Consider the following 18501-nt stretch of genomic DNA (forward strand, 5'->3'; position numbering starts at 1 on the left):
TATATATATATATATCAGTTTCTGTTTTAGTGGCCAAAGCAAAATAACTTTCCCACTTGTCCACTGCAAATATTTCACTAATTTTGATTCTCACAGCTGTGAGATTTTCCATTATTGTTATGCAATTTCATCACAAATTAAAAGTATAATATTTCGTAAGATTTTCCATTACTATGAAAATTAAATACAAATAAAAAGTATAATCTTTTGTGAGATATTCCATTGGTGTTTGTTAGGTGGACAGGGACAAAGTCTGAGCGCATTCGTGGACGGGTGCTCTTTGAATGCAGTATTGATGAGTAGATAGATGAGTTGCAAGTGAGCTTAGAAAAGACATAGTGGTCACCCAAACAATTATATAACCCTAGAAGGCAATCACAAGTGCCCCAAAACCCACCAAATTAATGAACACTATGACCATTATTAATATCTATTAAAAAGTCTCTGAAAAGTACATTATAATATCCAATCCATAGTGCGATTCTGCATGATAGTTACATTCACTAACCAATCCTGAATTATGTAATGATTATCAATTTTAAATCTCGTTAGCACATAAGTTTCAGGATCAATTCGAAATTTTTAAATTTTCTTTTCTTTCGAATTTTCTTATACAAAACTACGTTTTCAGATTTATAAAAATAATGATCGGCAAATACCAATAGACCGCTAGTCTTCCTCCCATAAAGTACAATTTGTGCGTGTGTGTTTGATGGGCAAATTTGATGTACAAAATGTATAAGTTGTTACAGTAAACTTGATAATAAATCCCTGGCATCAACGAGATTGATTAAACTCCTTTAATTACAGAACAAAAATTAAGGAATTATATGGTCTATTAATTACAGAAGCACACTGTTACCAAAAGCTACTCATCCCCATAACTAAATCCATTGGATTGAAAATAATTCAAGAAAACATCACAGAAATCAATGACAAACAAACATCTACGACCTGGAAATCGGTAAAAACCCTGTTACGGAATGACCCTCGGAAGTACATGCAATCTAAATTCAACATAGAGAAACAGAATATCAACAATATATATATATATTGCTTTACCAAAAACCACAAAAATATTCCAGAAAGTCAGAAAAACAATACAATAGCATGCTCAATTTGTTATTGAGTAGTGAACTTTCAATCAGAAGTGGTTTGTACATGGAAGTTACAGAAACTGTATTAGACAACTACGTAGGTGATGCCAAACATCGCCGTTACAGTAGTAGTATTTGTATATAAGCACCACAAATGATCCAGGAAGCTAGGCATGCGCTTGTGCAGCTACCCATGATTTCACCCTCACATAAGCCAATCCTGCAAAAGAGCAAGAAGAAAAATCAGTTCCCAGGAAATCTTCCATTTTATTTTCTTTTTATTTCATTTTTCTCTCTTCCTGTGGCAGCAATTATTTGTCCTGTAAGATAACTTACAAATATTCATTGATCGGTTTGCGGATAGATACGCGAATAGGATACCCAGTATAATGAATAATACAACAACCTGCATTGAGATAAAGAGTATAATCAGTAGACATCCTTTGGTTGAATATCAGGAAGCAAAATCGGCATTAAAGCTCACCATAGCTGAATTGTAGTTTGGCTCACTCTTGACGATGTAAGATTTCCTGGTGGAACACAAAAATTGGTTAGACACTGAGAAAACAAGTTCGTTGAGGTGAGGACAACTAAGAACTTAGCAAACCTTTTGTTTAAGGTTCCAGAGTCCCTGCAAGTCTTTAGAATTGTGTCTAGCCTGCTCAACGTTTTGGTAGCATTAGGATCATTCTTGTCGACCTACAGTAATCAATGTAACGGATTTTCAGTGAGTATAATGTCAGAAATCTCCACAAAACTAAAGGAAATTTAACTACAGAGAAAGGTGAGAAAAGAAAGAAAAAAATGTTCAGAAGTTGCTAACTTGAGAAATCTACATTCTAGAAAAGCAGTAACCAAGTTATGAAATGCGACCAAGCAGAGAAAACAGCAAACTCCATCAGTTGCAAAACTACGTGCACAAGTTCAGATTATCCCTTTTTTCCTTCCTTCAGATGTGATAGTTTTGGACATTGAATCCCAGGGTGTTACAAAAGAAAAGTCTTGCCCAACAAGTTTGATTTGGTAGTTTTCTTAAAAAAGTATGTTTCTACTTTTGAGATGGTTTTGCTTGTCCAATTTGCTGGATGCCTTTGATCAACAGTAGTTCGTGAAAAGACGCTTTAGATCTTAATCTAGCTTAAAAAATATCCTATAAAGGCTTTGTGGTTTGAGATAGGGTTCCTATCTTTCTGCCCCCACTGCACACAAGCACACACAAATTGGCAACCATTAAAAAAGGGCATTTACTAGTGCATTAAAAAAGGGCATTTACTAGTGCAAAATACTTTATAATGGCCTGGAGACAAGTTTGTTAGTCTCCTCCATGATATTAAGTCTTAGGGATCCATTCAGTATCTAATCATGCAGACCTCTTCCATATTAAACCAACAAGGACATCATATATATATATATATATATATGTTATTTTCTCCTTGCCAAAAATTCTTGCCTGTTTTTGGTAAATGGATGGCAATACCTTGGATTTCAGCATACAAGAAAAGTCGAAGAAAGCACCATAGACATCAGACATTGTTTTTGTGCGGTCAATAACTTTAGCAGTAAGACCTGTAAAGGAAGCCATGATATGAATAAAAAGATGGAAAAGATAAATAGAACTTTGTTCAGAAGTAAAAAAGAATAAAACCACAAGCAATCCTCTGTTTCTTAAAAAAACAACCATGATAAAAATTATAAAAAACAGTAGCACCAAATATATCAAAATCTACTTACCGAATATATATATATAAAACAAAATCTTTCATATTATTTGGGTTTTTTTTTTGTGTGTGGCCGCGGCCCGGGGGGGGGGGGGGGGGGGGGGGGGTGGGTGGGTGGGAGAGAAGCAACTATAAATAATTGTTTTTTTTTTTTTTGTGCGTGGCAGAGAAGTTCCTCCCCATCTGAAGTGCCCATTCATGAGACTATGGCAGAGATCATTATCACAACAATCTAGAACCATGTTGCTTGGGCATGATGATTAATAAAGGTTGAATGTTGCTACGTTATAAGGCAAGTTGAAGCAACTATAAATAATTGTTACTGAGGATGCTAATTCTAATATTTGGTCTAGCAGGATACTGGAGGTTGAGTCAGCATTGTCATATTACTCAATTCTTTTTCAGAAATAAATTTTAACCGTATTATCATCCAAAATTCCAATGATCAAATTCAAAATAAAATAAAACAAAAAGGTAAGACAATCATTATAACAAGAAGCTAAAATGTGTTACAATAGAATGATTAAAAAATTTCTGACATGATGTAGCAAAGAATGCAGCGCCCATGGATTGTTATCTTACCACGTCTCATTTTTACTACACCCCTGAAGACTTCAACGTTGTTGTAGCATAGAGCTAAGGTTCCAATTGCCATGATCTAGTAAAAATAGAACATAACAAATCAGTGCATGTTCACACAAAGACATGTCATGTATTTCAAATGCATGATCAGGCAAAAGACTTGGGTTTTATGGACTAAATACTAATCCATTTGCATATTAGAGTTCAGATATGATACAAAATGGTTTTGTCGCAGACTAATGCAAAGAAAATTGGCATGAAAATTCCAATTTATAGCCGCAACTAAATTACACTTGCCAGAATTTACACAGAAAGAAATATGCATTACTGTTTCTTGTGCCACAAAAACCAAAAAAAAAAAAAACAGACGAAACAAAACAAAAAAATGAAAACAGAATACTATTTAACACACTACCAAAATTTGAGAGAGAGACAGAGAGAGACAGCTATCTTAAACTTTAACACCCAAGAAGTTATAGCTAATTCCACAAAATATATACACACACACCAATGGCGTGAAAAACTGCTCTAGGATTTCATTGTTAGATGTCATCTAGTGCAGTCACCCAATAATTGACAAGAGCAAGATCAATTGCATAACAGAATTATATAGATTGCAATAAAATGGCATCACATCTAGTAGATTTTTGTTGTTGCTTGTCATCTTGCACGGTCACCCAATACTCTAAAAGAGTAAGATTAATTGATGCAATGCAATGGCATTAACAATATTATGCATTATGCTATGCAATGACATGACATTATTATGTAAACTGAAGTAGAACTCATTCACTCTCCAAACCTAATTCTTATATACTTGTGTTGCAACCAACATCATCAATATTGCTACAGCTAGATTGGCTGTTAAAATGTATCTCCACGACCAGTACATTTCTTGATTGATGACCATAATTAGAATACTTTCCATGAGCATGTACTGACTCACGTATTGACCCTCTTAATTAATTGATCAATACACACAAAAAATAAAAAATTACCAAACAGGTAGAAAAATGTGGGGCCAATTTGTTGGCAGTGTGCACAATTCATGGAAGGTCGGTCTTATCAAAGGTTGAAAGATAAAAAGTACAGCATGATAGACAGGCTAAAAATCAGTAAAGCCCAAGCCACTTCAAAAGTATATACCTGTGGAATGGCACAAAATTTGAAGATAGCAGGATCTCGCAAAGCAGACATGTACGTTAGGGCATCCTCCGCATGCAACAAAGCATTTGTGACCATGTCATTGAGACATTGCACTGCCTTGATCGAGTTCTCCTCATATTTTAAGTCCTGAAACACACATTACCAAAGGATGTTAATAAAAAAGAATGAGCACAAGTATGAATGTCATAAATGCAACTTTGCTGCGGTTATACCATAACTGGTAGTATATCAGGAAAAGAGCACGATGAATGGGAAAGATGAGTATATAAGATTAAATTTTAAGATTAAGCACATGAAAGAGATGAACCTCGAGTTTGTTAACATATTTACTCCAAATCTGGCGAGGCCAAAACATACGTGACTTCGGTATCTCATTTATATCCTCCAGATAATCTCGAATAATATTTGTTTTCTGTCATTACATAAAAAAGATATGATGAGAAAAACCAGACTCTCAACCATGAAAGAAGACTTAAGATGGACCAAGCCAGTTGCAATTCATGTCAAGAGCACTACCTGAAGAAATAAACCCATTGAATTGGAGAGATAATCTGAAGCCAAATCTTCAGTTCCGGACGCATGAAAAAGCTTCGACAATCCTAACCCAACAAGTCCTGCCACATAGTGACAATATTCATCATAGTCATCAGTTGTCTCTACCTGCAATACAAGGAATGGGCTGTCAGTGGCACAAATTTTTTTAAAGAACCTACAATTTGAATTTAACTCCAGAGGCCCTCCAACTCTCCAAGCTCCTAAATAATTGACAACCAGGGAAAAAAAAAAAATTCACTTTCATAATCATTCCCAATTTACGTCCATTGCTGATGCATATGGAGACAACTGCATGAACAAGGAGTCAAATACCCCAGAGGTCACCCAAGTGCATGATCACAAAATTTACCCCAGAGGTCACCCAAGTGCATGATCACAAAATTCTGTCATTTCCAATATTGTCCATTAAACTGTTGTAGATATTCCTAGATAATATGTTATATCATTTACTTGTGGAATACACATAATGATTGGCTACATAACAAAACACTATTAAAATACACAGTTGCTTTGTCAAATAATAATAACATCAATACCACTAGCAAAATCTAGAAAGAGAAAATTTTAAATGATATACCAAACAAATATAACTATAAAGAATTAATGAAGCAAACTCTACAATATTAACAAATATGGCAAGGTCCTTGGGCGACACGATATTGATAGAAGCCTCTTATTCATTATCGGGCTTCGAAATTGTGAAGATTGCGTTCAATATCGCGTTTCGCCTGAGAACGGGGCTATCCTCTTTCGAAAGCTCGGTGAAAGCCAGGAAAGAGATGAATGCTTTTTCTCCAATTTCTCAGGATCAAAGCGCCAGCTATATTTGCAGATGACCTCTTCCGCAAACGGGCCCAGTTCTCTAAAATCATAATTCTAGCGAAGAGAGCCCCGGCTGTTGATTTCGTGGCCTGGACCAGTCAGGACCCCCTTATGGGGCTCTCTTTTTGAGAGATCCGTTTGAGAAGTTGGGCATGCAAAAGAGCCCTAATTCGGGGTAAAAGAGTCGGAGCCAACGTTACGCCGAGGGAAAGGTTTTGAGCTCGCCAAATGGCCTTTGAAAAATAATAATTTCAAAATTTCTTTATTATGAGCAGTATAATCCCAGTTAAACAATACCCCACAAAAAGGGAATCAGTATGACATCTTTTATGAACCCATTTTCTTATTTTGGGACGTGTACAAAAAAATGAGAAAAGCTCATGACACAATGAGATTTTGAAATTTTCACCATCCAATAAAGCCAACTTAAATGTAAATATCACGCATTTGATGATTATGTATAGAGCATAACAACAACAACAAGAAGAAGAAAAATATCAGATTTGTATCTCTTGCATGAAATTCGTGACAAACCTCCTTGCATATAAATTTAGCCATTCCTGCACCCATTCTCATGGTAATATCCTCAATTGCCTCCTGATAACTGCAAAATATTAAGTTTTGTAAGTTAGTTTGCACAGACACATACCAAAAAACTTATAATTGCAAATATACATGTAATAGTTTGCACAGACACATACCAAAAAACTTATAATTGCAAATATACATGTAATAGTTTGCACAAACACATACCAAAAAACTTATAATTGCAAATATACATGTAACTTGAGCAAATGTATGCAGCAAAGCTTTAATTCATAAAAAAATCCAGTGCATCCTAAATGTTTCATGAGGAACTGAGAAAAGCCAGCAAGCAAATAATTATCAAATTTAGAATTTTAGATAAAAATATAGATCCATAGAAGGGCGTATATCACTAGGGTCAAAAATAAACTCCCATGAGTAGCTTTTCTAAATCCATCAGATCAATTACAGAATCTATAGAGTGCCTCACCCTTTATATTAACTCAACTCCTATCTAAAAATATTCGTTACTTAGAAAGCTTAAACTACTTGGGAGAAAAACCTTAAAAAGCTTAAATTACCACAAAAGCGCAACTGTTTAAGTTATCAGCATGCCTAAGCATTTATGAAAAAAAGAGTATAGAATACCTACTATGGAAAAAGGTGTGAAATACCATGTGAACAATTTAAGGAATGAACTGAGCTGTATTTATGATGAAAGTCAGCAAGGGAGCAGATTACTCTACAATCATGTCGAATTACCAATAATAGATTGACTTGTCCTTGGGCGTGGCAGTATTAGGTTCTACAATCAGTTCAAAGTATGGAAACATCACACAGTGACTCACCAAGAGTTGATGTGCAGCTTCTATTATTGTCAACCTCAAAAAATAACAATACAAGGGCATGGCCATATTAACCTATTAATTTAAACTAAATTCAAACCATATAGAGCTTGAAAATAATAACTAAACCTCGGAAAATAAATTGATGCGTTAACCGATTAAAATGATTCTCTCTCTAACAATTACATGTTCTCTTGACATATGCATGGAATCTGTCATCACTTTACAAGGAACATTCTGCTGGCGTTTAAGTATCAGACAGGACAAGTACTTTATTTGTACTGTACAGTAGACAATAAAAAGATCCATGCATGGCAAAGTAATCATTTCAAACTCTCCTACTGAAAGAGGGAAATTTCTTAAGCTAATAACAAATTTCCACATGTTATCAGAATTGTTGTGTCTTAGAGGTATTTTTATGTGTAATCCCGAAGCCAAATAAGACATTGCCACGTACCATCCAAGTTGAAATGAAAAGAGAAAAATGATGGAATTAAAACCTAAAGCCCCAAAGAACTTTCACTCGGACATTCAATCTCCAGGCAGCAGTACATGATAAAGCTTCATCGGTTTCTTCTACGCTCAAAAGCCTAGACACCTAAGTCAAAGAATTCTTGACAATCTTTCCCTGTCAAGTTGGTGGAGATTTCAAGCCCTTTGGTTAATGTTTCGTCTTTTTTTTTTTCGTGAGTAAATTTCTCTAACCTCCCCTGAGGTTTGAAATAATTACCATTGGATGGAAGTCTTAAAATAATGAAATCAACCTCCCTTGAGGTTTGATGAAATCACAGTCAACCCCACCTCTGTTAGTGCACCATTAATTCCGTTAAACAATTTGTTTAAATACCAAAAATACCCTTCAACGAATTTACCTTATTATCCCTACTTACTGCTTGTGTAGTGATAAATTTGACCCCATAATTTATAACAAATAAATTTAATAATTTGTTTCATTATTTTACTCTATTACATATATACTTGTATCATCAACCACCGCCTCCACCACCATTATCTTACTCAGTTCTCTCTCACTGGTACAACAATTCCTATTATACTTGCTTTGAAGATAAAACCAAATCTATATATTTGTCTATGTGTGTACGTGTGTGTATTAATTTTTATATATAAGATAACTTAGTAATTTGTCTGAAACGCTTGTCTTCTGATTCAAGGAACTGAAATGTATATGAATGAGAAATTTACTACCAACAAGTCAACAACACTGCGAACCCTCTCTGGTGAAAACCCCAGCCCTCTACTTTTGAGTAATAAAACAGAGAACAAAGAGAGAAAGAGAGAGGGAGTTGGACGGGGGAGTTAAAGCGGGAGATGAGAGAGTAGAAAGGCAGTGGTGAACCGGCGATGGACTTGGGAGCAGGTGAGAGAGAGAGGTTGGGCGATGGTGGTGGAGAAGATGCAGTAACCTTGGGGCAGAGGTGGGTTCAATAAATGCTGATGGCCATTTGCAAAGAAGTGGGTCTATTTGGGTGTTAGAGAGAGAAAGAGAAGGGGTAATGGTGGTGGTTGTGACTGTGGCGGCAATGGCAGTGGTTGTGGCTGTTGATGGTGGTGCAGGCAGGATAAGGATGAGTGTTGTGGTTGATATACACACACATATATTTCTATATATAAACCCTATGTATATGAATGCAGTATGTGAAACATAAAATTTATATTTATTTTTCTTCGCTTACATTAGCTGTGAGGTAAGCACTATAATTATTGAAAATGAGGGGTATTTTTGTGCTTTAATAATGAGAGCTAATGGTGTTAACGGTTTTAACTCTGACAGAGGGTGTTAGAGTGATGTTTCAAAAAATTCTATCTGAGAGTAATTTGAATAAGCCTCAGGGCTCTGAGGGTAATTTACCCCATTTTTGTTTTTTATTATGATAATTTTTTTTTGGATAGGTAAATGTACTGACACGCATGCACCCACTGGGGCTTGAACCACCCTCCCAGAGATTGTACTCTAATTTCTTCAAATTGGAAAAGATTATTATTTGTCACTCATTTTGTGTGTTTAATTTCATACAAGAAATCTGTCTGTAAAAAGACAATGAATGACTCTGTTATCTTATCAATAGATCCCTTTAATAAAAATTACTACCTCTATATATGAAAAAATAATAATAATTACTACCTTTGTCCCATGATAAGTGTCATGCTTTCTTTTTTGAGATGTTCTAAAATAAGTTTCCACTTTTCTTTTTATGATGTTCCAAATTTCAACTTCACCAAATTATACTTAGGTTTTGAAAATCTTTTCAATTCAATAAAGTAAATGCTGAAATTTAGTAGGGTTAGTGTTGTAATTTTAAAGGGGGTCAATGCATTAAATGCATGTATCCTTAAAAAGTTAAGAGTCCCAAGGATGACACTTATTATGGGCAGAGGGAGTATGTTCTTTTCATGAATATCCAAGACAATTACTTTTTTCATGACTAACCTCATACTTTTATTTGAAGCCTTTAATTTATAACTGTATAGAAAAGAAAAAAAACATCTATTGTTGAATAAGAAATAACCTTCTTCCGAGCTCCAGAAAAGCAGTAGAAACATGATGGAACTCGTCCATGAGAACTTTGTAGTCCTTCGTACCACCTTAATGCAACATCAATAACTAGATTAGCAACCAGTCCATAATTATTCAGATGGAAGATGTAGAGAAAAAATGGTCTAGACTCTAGAGTATCTATTTACTACTACTAGCTAAGAGAAGATGTACATAATTATTTGAGAAAGAATGGTCTAGACTCTAGAGTATCTATTTACTACTAGCTAAGAGAAGATGTACATAATTATTCAGATGGAAGATGTAGAGAAAAAATGGCCTAGACTCTAGAGTTTCTATTTACTACTAGCTCAGAGAAGAAGTACATAATGAACATTCTGATAATAGAACTAATGAGATAAGGATTTTCAGCAAGGAAACAACAGTTTATATACTTTCATTTCTTTTGTTATTTACTTTTTAAGAAGAAACACTTCCAAGGAGGATCCATGTCCGTGTCCGTGTCATACATGTACCTACTTCTTGGACACTCTGGAACACGGTCCAAATGCATCCACGATGCATTTGTAATTAAAAACAAAATAAAATTATTAATTTCAAAATATATTACTGACACTTCTACGATGCATTTGTAATTAAAAACAAAATAAAATTATTAATTTCAAAATATATTACTGACACTTCTTGGATGCGCATCAACATGTGACTGATGAACCATGGATGTATACTTGTATAGATGTAAGAAAATTTCAAAAAGTCTGACCATACGTTAAAAAACACAAGATATTTACCAAAGAAATGGGCACAGAAATAAGAGAAGAGTATACAAATTTATGTTCACAATTCACACATATGCATATCTAAATATATAAATGCACGTGCATCACACATGTCACTTGTGCCCTTGTCCTACTTTTCCAAAGTTTGACACATCTGTTTATCCATGTCGTGTCGTGTCGTGTCAATACCCCATCTCCAAGTCCATACTTCACTGTTTACAATTTTTGCACAACTGCTGTAAGCCGTGGCACCCGGTTCATTTGAATTTAGACTACCCATCAATATACTTGTTTCAATTTGCATGCTTATTTTTTTTTCTTGGTAATATGTGTATAAAGTGTCGGGATACGATGGTACTATCTTATACAATTCTGTTTCTCTTATATGAAGTGCTGAATCTGGATATAGACACTTGACTTCTACTGGACATATACTGTAACAGGAGAGTTTCAAAGTCAACAGTAGTCTCAAGTGATAAAGACTAGTAACTTTTAGTCGCAATTTTGATACCAATCTACAGCTAAGAAAATACTTTAGCACATTGAAGTTCCTTATAATTTAAATTACCCCATGGTGAATGTAGAAGAAATATCACTGACCATAAATTAAAAAAAAGATGGTAATAGGCCATGTTATATTTACACTCTTCTTCATATGAATTAGGTTATCAGACTAGTAGAAAATGAAGAAAAATTTTGAAGTTATTTTAGATCTATAATTGAAATCAACTTTAAGTGGAAAAAGTCCAACATATGCAATTATGATTTTTTTTTTTTCTTTTGTGACATAGCCTAATTAAGGCGTTAGTTTTGCACTGAATTGCGAACAGGTGCGAGAACTGAAATTAAAACATAAAAGGATTTGAGTAAAGAATGGGAGAAGTGAGCACAATCTGCAGAGTCAAAACAATGAACTGGACTACTGAAGAGTATAATAGCTAACACATCAAACTCCCAGACCTAGTTCTACATTTAAGCACTCTTTCAGACTTAAAAGTTGATTCTACGATTCAAGTGCTTAGCCAATAATACCCCATAATAATCACAATAATAAATAATAATAATAACTGTGGCAGTAATATATTTATATTAGAGAACTGATAGTTTTATAATCAGAAAGAATTCATTGAGGATCAGAAACAAGTTATAAAAGGTGATCTCCAGTGTGAGAGGAAAAAGAAAAAAGAAACATGAAATAAACAGTACAGAACCCTCACATGAAAAATGCCAGTCGGGATCATATATGTGACGATGGAAAGCCATCAGAATAGGGACTTTAACTTCTGTTGGTATGCTCGTATCATCCTCTGTCAAAAAATCAAGAACATGAAGAGACATGCCAATTTACTCAGCTATAAAATAGCAGGAAATGAAATGAAAATAAGGGTTGAAAAGTTGAAATTAAATGGAGTGCAGCAATTAACAATTATAGAAATAAGTGATCAATAGGGACCAGAAAATTATGCATATGATTTATACAGACAAGTCAAAACAAACTGATTCAGTCGGATATTAAACATTGCCAAATAAAAGCCTTTTCGAACTATTTGGAGTCGACTACATGAAGCATGTAATCATTCTGCTCTATCTAAACTATAATCCCAGTTAAACCAAATGCTATCGGAAATAGCTCTATTCTTGAGCAATTTCTAACAATTGAGTATTAGGCTATAACTGTAAGCTAGTGTATGATGAATTTCAAATTCAAATATCCACATGACAGAGAGCAAAGTCTGATGAATTTAAAATTCATAGGTTGATGTTAAGATCACATGATAGAGAACAAACAATACTTGTCAAGAGGGGGGCGGGGACGGGGGGTGTTAATGAAGCAATAGATCACAAATAGGAATATACCAACAGTGTCCAATGCTCGAAGAACCAAGTAAAAAATGCATACCTGCAAAGTAAGAAAACAATAACATGGGAATCAGGAGTCTTTTTTAAAAAGGAACTAGTAAGCAACCAGGAAAGAGCTAATCTAAAAGAATACAAGTCCGAAAAATTGCTAAAACCTTAAATGGTAGGAATAGACAAATATTCCAATTTAGTGACAGCTTGCTTGCTACTAGCTTACTCAAAAAATGTACTCAATGAAAATACGGTAGTTGAAATTTTTTAAGTGAGCCCCCCTCAAATAATTTTCTGGCGTCAATAGGCGAAGAGCAAGCCAAGCGACTCCAGTTGTAAACTCAATAAAATACGGTACTAGGGCAGCTGCTCTACCGGATTCGAAAAGAGGATTTCTCCTCAAAGAGTCTTTTCCTTTCCTAAGCAACAAAGAGGCTGACTCCCTATTCTTATTCTCGCTAGTTAGTTAAGTGAATAACGAGAATCAAAAAATAGATAAAGAGACGCAGGAGTGTCCAGAGCAGCAATCCGGCCTTGAAGCGGGTTCAAAAAAATGCAACTCCATATGGGGTCAACAGGTTGGTAAATACCACTTTCTCAAAGAAAGATCGAGATCTACCATCATATCATATTTTATTTTGTTATTGATTAGTGTACTGGGGAATGAAATCAGTAATGGAGGTTAAAATCATTCTATTTAGGGGGAGGGGAGCCCTCTACGACTAAATCAGGGATTCAAAAAGTCAGTCTTGTGGCTACCGATCGGAGGCTATGCCCCAATGATATGCATTTTCCTTCTACAACAGAAAAAAGAGACTGGCCAACTCATCAAAAAAGAAAGGAAGAATATATGTGTGTGCGCGTGTAATTGTGCATAAGCATGTGAAAATCAACAAGATGACATCAGAATCATCAAAATGTGAATCGAATTGTGAACTGCACTTACGGCGTTGCGAAGGTCGGTGCCGAGTTGTTGAATAACGAGAGCGAAACTGCGAGAGACCTTCTGAAGCATGGTGTAACAGAAGGCCCAATGAGGCTCCGAAGGGATCTGCTTCTCGGCATGCCTCGCCGCCATTTTCAGCTTCAACAACGGATAGAAATCATCCGGATGCTTCACGATCGCCCCCAAACTTCCCATTTCACCTTCAATTGATTACAGCGATGATCAATTGCAGATCTGGACACAACAAATTTTACAATTGGTGTTTAAATCCACACAAAGTGAGATTCGAATTTTTGTATTTATACAAGCTTTGTTGGTGTTGAGAAAGGTGTATTGGTGAGTGTGTTTGGTATGGTCCAATAAGGCGTCTGTGAAGATGGAATCGAGGACCAGGTCGTCGTCTTCTTGGAGAAAATGCTGATAAATATACTAATATATAGAGTAGATGTGTCTGTATGTATATATATATTATACACATATATAGTAGGGCTATAGCCTATAGCCGCTATAGTGGGGAGGGGGAATTTAAATCGCCTGAATTGTTTGACAAAACAGCGAATTACAGGACTTACAAAAATATGTCCTTTGACAATTTAATGCAGCGTTTGGACTCACCGTCAAATGAAATCATTTTAATTTCTGAATAACTCTAAAGTTATGGTACATAATTAAACTGAGCAAGAAATTCCTTCCATATTGCCATCCAAAGAAGCGTTTCTTCTCTTACGATTACGATCGACCTTGTTTGTTCTCTGTGATGAGAAATGCTAACCTTCCTCAGCATGAGATAGATTGATACACGTCCTACATATGAACTAAGAAATTTTCAATTGGGGTAAATTAGCAATATATAGTTAAATTTAATAAATAAATAAAATAATTACAATAATTTTTTTCCCCGTGCATTTTAGTTGTACACTTTTTTAGAACAAATCTATAAACAATATGAGAAAAATAAATAGAAAAATATTAATTAACAGTCGATCAATAAAGTTGTCATTTTTTTATTTTTTTTTTTATTATCTCTTCAAATCATAACAAATAATTTATATACCTATAATACGTTTTGGCAATGCTTACAAAATAATAAACATTTTTATTATTAAGTTTGAATTTTTAAAGGCAAGACTAAAATATTCAAAAGAGTCATAAATAATTTATTTCACAAACCATCTTTAATTTACATGAATAAGTAACTATAAATGAGAACTTCATAAAATTTTGAAAGGTCGATCTTAATTTTCTTATACAAAATTACCATTAATAATCATGAATAATTTCAATTAATAGAATTCTAAAAAATATTCGAGTGGGTCAAATTTAATATTCTATACAAAATTAAAATTAATATCTATACATTATTACTACTTATAAATTAAAAAATAAAAAAATAATAAAAAAATATTGGGGTGGGGATGCCCTTGGCTTCGTCCCTGCAATAATAAACTAGAACATGCAAATTTCAATTAATAAAATGTTCACCAACAATAATTGACATGATCAATAATTGTTGCATTTGACCAGAAAAGAGAGAACAATTGACACACACAAAGTTTAAAGAAACTCCCTTGTATAATCAAATGTCAACTAACAAGACATTCACCAACAATAATTGAGTTGATCATGTTAATATTTCAACTGAATGTTATCACCGTTTAATTCAGTAAACAAATCTTAATTGATATAGTAACAGCAATTGAACGGTCAAACACAAAAATAAAAAATAAAAAAATAAAATTTGAATTGAGTTTGAAAGCAACCACTTGTACAAGTTGAATTAAAAATGTCAACTAAGAAGACATTTACCAACAATTTTTGACTTAAATCTATTACCTTTTAAACTAGACCCTGATTGTTTGGATGTAAAATATTTTTCAAAAGATATTTTTATTTTTATTTTTTAGTGTTTAATTGTTATAAAATATTTATGAAAAAAAAATATATTAAAACATAACAAAAATAATTTACTCATCAATTTTAGGTAAGTTTATTTTACACGTTTGGTAAACTCGATCTCAACTTAAATTTAAATCTTTGCCAAATACTGAATAAAAAAATATATTTTATATTGAAACAAATAGAACATTAATATTAACATTGTCACCATTTAAATCTTAATACAGTAATAATAAACAAATTGATTTTCAAATGTAAAATAGAAATTGTGTGGGTTGCTTATGACTTGGAGAGATGCCAAACAAATGACATTTATCACAAACACGCAAACATGAAACAACCCCTTGTTATTTATATTATTTCAGTCAATTTTATATTTGTGGGCAACCCTGGTGGACGTTGACCCCACCAACTCTCATTTTGTCACTTCCGGAAATCGGAAACAATAGACTCAAATACAGCTAGCTTTGATGGTTACAATTGAGTGGGCTCAAGATTTTAATTTTTTGCATGGTGCTCATTTTTGTTTTACTAATACAATTTTTAAAATTTACTTAATAATCCATATCCAAATATTTTTGGTTCACACAGTGTGAAGACAGCTACAAGTTTGGAGAAAGATATGGGAGCTATCAGTGTGATTAAGGCATCTGAGGCTCATATGATCGATCTCGATCATATATATATATATCTGCATGGGCATTGGTGCATAATAGATAAAGCTAATTTGTGCCACATAATTAATATTGTCAGGCCTTTTTTTGTTTTTTTCCTAGAGAGAGCAATCTTTCCTCACCAACCACAAAATCAAAAATAAAAAAACATATAAATAAATTAAATTAATAAATAAATAAAAAGAATCAAGAAGAAGGAATCTTTAAATCCGTTTAAATCTGCGTCAAATTTGTCTTAAATATTCTCACAATAACTCTTTTTCTTTTTTTTTAATACTTTTATGCATCCAACTTGATTGACTAATTAACAGACAAATTAATTGGATGGATCAAATTTCTGTTTCTGACCTTAAGTTAAAAAGACTTCATTAAATGTCAACACATTTAGGTAACGAGTTATAGTCATTAATAGTGGGCATCCTGTGATCAACACTAAATTATTTAGACGTCCATCGAAAAGGACCTGATTGGGAATGGGCTGTCAATGGAGGAAAAAAAGGTGGCTGCCCAGTGTGGACTACACCTCGTTTAAGTGGAATCATTTATTTCATGTATAATAAATTAATATTTCCTCTGTTCTTTATTAGTTGTTTATTTTTTTTTTTTTATATGTCCCAAATTAGTTATCCTCTTTAAAAAGTCAAAGCATCTTTCTTTATATTTCCATCATTGTCCTTTATATTTTTAAAAAATTTCAAACTTTGTAACTATATATATTTAAATTAAAAAAGACAATTTGGTAATTTTAAAAGGGGACAATGCATTAATTGCATGTCCTCTTAAAAAGTTATAAAATCAAAAATGGACCATTAAAAGGGGAAGGAAGTAGTAATAGAGTACAAGGCAAGAGATTGGAGTTCAGACCACAAAGTGATTGACTTTATACTCAAATAAGGATTCACATTTTTCAAATTTTACATTGTGTCTTTTACAGTATTCCATAATTCATGACACATATAATTTTTTCGTCCCAAATGCACCGAAAAATCTTTAGAAGTGGCTCTACGGATATTCAAACTTCCAACCTACAAGAAAAGAACTTGCCATTAGACAATTTCCTTAAAATTCTATATGAATCTTATTTAATAATTTGAAATTTTTAAATACAAAGATTCTTGAATTCTGTATTTACTTGAGGTAACACATGACAATATATACATAACAAATTGAAATAAACTATGCTATTCGAATTTCAATTCTTTTAATACAACAGTCTGCCCTCCACATATCAATGATGCTATTCGAACACATGATTTTAGTTTGCAATTGCATATGTTATTAATTACTATTACACCCAACACGCATTATGCTCCAATCACGTGAAGAGGTATATGTTGATAATTTTATGTATGACTAATTCCGCGTGCGTGAAGCATACCAATGTCATTAAACATGAGAACATTTTTTGTGAAGCCAAAATGTTTCAGACTGTAATTTGCGAAAAGCAAAAATAAAAAATAAAAACCCCGCTTTGTTGTTTATCTTGTATCTTCGTACGCGCACACATATGGTCCCACGCTTTGAATGGAATTTGTTGGTGGTAGTAAGTAAAATCTGTTTTTATTAGTGAGCTCACACATGTGGTCCATATCTTGTATTTTCATACGTGCACACGTATAAATGTTAAACCTTTGTACCATATTCCCGCCCCGTTTAACTTTTTTACCCATGCACCCGCCTCATCCCGTTTAATTTCAAAATTTCTCCTCCTTTTTAATTTTTTTTCCTTAAATACAATTATATAACTATTGAAAAAAATCATAAAAAATGGGTAATCAATAATTTAACATAAAATTCAAAGGTACGAACGTTTCTAGTTCATAAAGCTTTGCCGCTTACTAGAACGATTGAGAAAGTAAGTGAATGGCTTAAAGTTTTCTAGCTAACTATATATACTAATAAAATAAGAATAATTTAGTAATTTATCTGCCTAAACGGGGCTGGGTGGGGTGACCTCCCCCATTCCCCTCCCGAACCCGCACGAATTTTCATTAATAAAAATTATCCCTACCCAAATAAGCTAAACAATTTTCCAAAATCACTATATATGAGGCGGGGTGGTTACCCATCCCCGCGGAGCAAATTGTCATCCCTATGCCTAGAGATGGATATGCCCAGTGTATACTGCTGTTGACATTAAAAAGAACCCATATGATAGTAGATCTTGATGATTTTTGAACTCGGACATGGTGTGAACAGACATTGTGTGAAAGCATCATTTGACTGGATTTGTGTCAAACAGGGCATCGACTTGACTCTTGAGGGTCAATGAAGTACAGCAATAGGAAGGTACAGAGTGAAACTATGCCACCACAAAACTCAACTGCATGAAAAATTCTAAGTCAATCTTGAGTTAGCTTGCTGCTCCATCAATTGCAAGACAAATTAAAAGGAAGAAAAATAACTATACTCCTTAAGCACCTAAGTTTAGCATAATTGTCACATTTTTTTTTATAAGAAAAAGAAAAAAGATCTGATTGTTCTTGTAGCGTGTTACAGAACATTAACTAGTGGTCAAACAAAATATTC

At 33.7% G+C, this 18501-nt stretch overlaps 1 protein-coding gene across 2 annotated transcripts; it reads right to left on the reverse strand.

Annotated features, from left to right (window-relative positions):
• Positions 1 to 1019: 1019 nt before the first annotated feature.
• LOC132293947 (squalene synthase 1) lies at positions 1020 to 14214 on the reverse strand. 2 transcript variants are annotated; one of them, XM_059791625.1, is made up of 15 exons: positions 14018 to 14214; positions 13403 to 13602; positions 12463 to 12505; positions 11823 to 11912; positions 9840 to 9915; positions 6476 to 6545; positions 5081 to 5224; positions 4872 to 4976; positions 4544 to 4690; positions 3398 to 3473; positions 2575 to 2663; positions 1705 to 1796; positions 1582 to 1627; positions 1434 to 1503; positions 1020 to 1317 (listed from the first exon to the last, which is right to left on the reverse strand). In XM_059791625.1, coding segments are annotated over exons 1-15 (1266 nt in total). In that variant the 5' UTR covers positions 14034 to 14214; the 3' UTR covers positions 1020 to 1315. The 2 variants fall into 2 exon arrangements, with proteins under 2 accessions (XP_059647608.1, XP_059647609.1); XM_059791626.1 differs by having other exon boundaries at positions 13403 to 13636.
• Between the last annotated feature and the right edge of the window lie 4287 nt (positions 14215 to 18501).

Source organism: Cornus florida, unplaced genomic scaffold, assembly GCF_030987335.1.
Source record: "Cornus florida cultivar Cherokee Brave unplaced genomic scaffold, ASM3098733v1 CherokeeBrave_3.0.0_Hap2_Chr02, whole genome shotgun sequence".
Lineage (NCBI taxonomy): Eukaryota > Viridiplantae > Streptophyta > Magnoliopsida > Cornales > Cornaceae > Cornus > Cornus florida.

What these genes read in the sequence shown, in the direction of transcription:
- LOC132293947 (XM_059791625.1), bottom strand. An exon ending in TCGAGCATTGGACACTGTTG is followed by an intron (nt 11,913 to 12,462) that starts GTATATTCCTAT and finishes ATTTTTTGACAG; the next exon opens with AGGATGATACGAGCATACCA. An exon ending in TGTAGTAAAAATGAGACGTG is followed by an intron (nt 2,664 to 3,397) that starts GTAAGATAACAA and finishes CTTCCTTTACAG; the next exon opens with GTCTTACTGCTAAAGTTATT.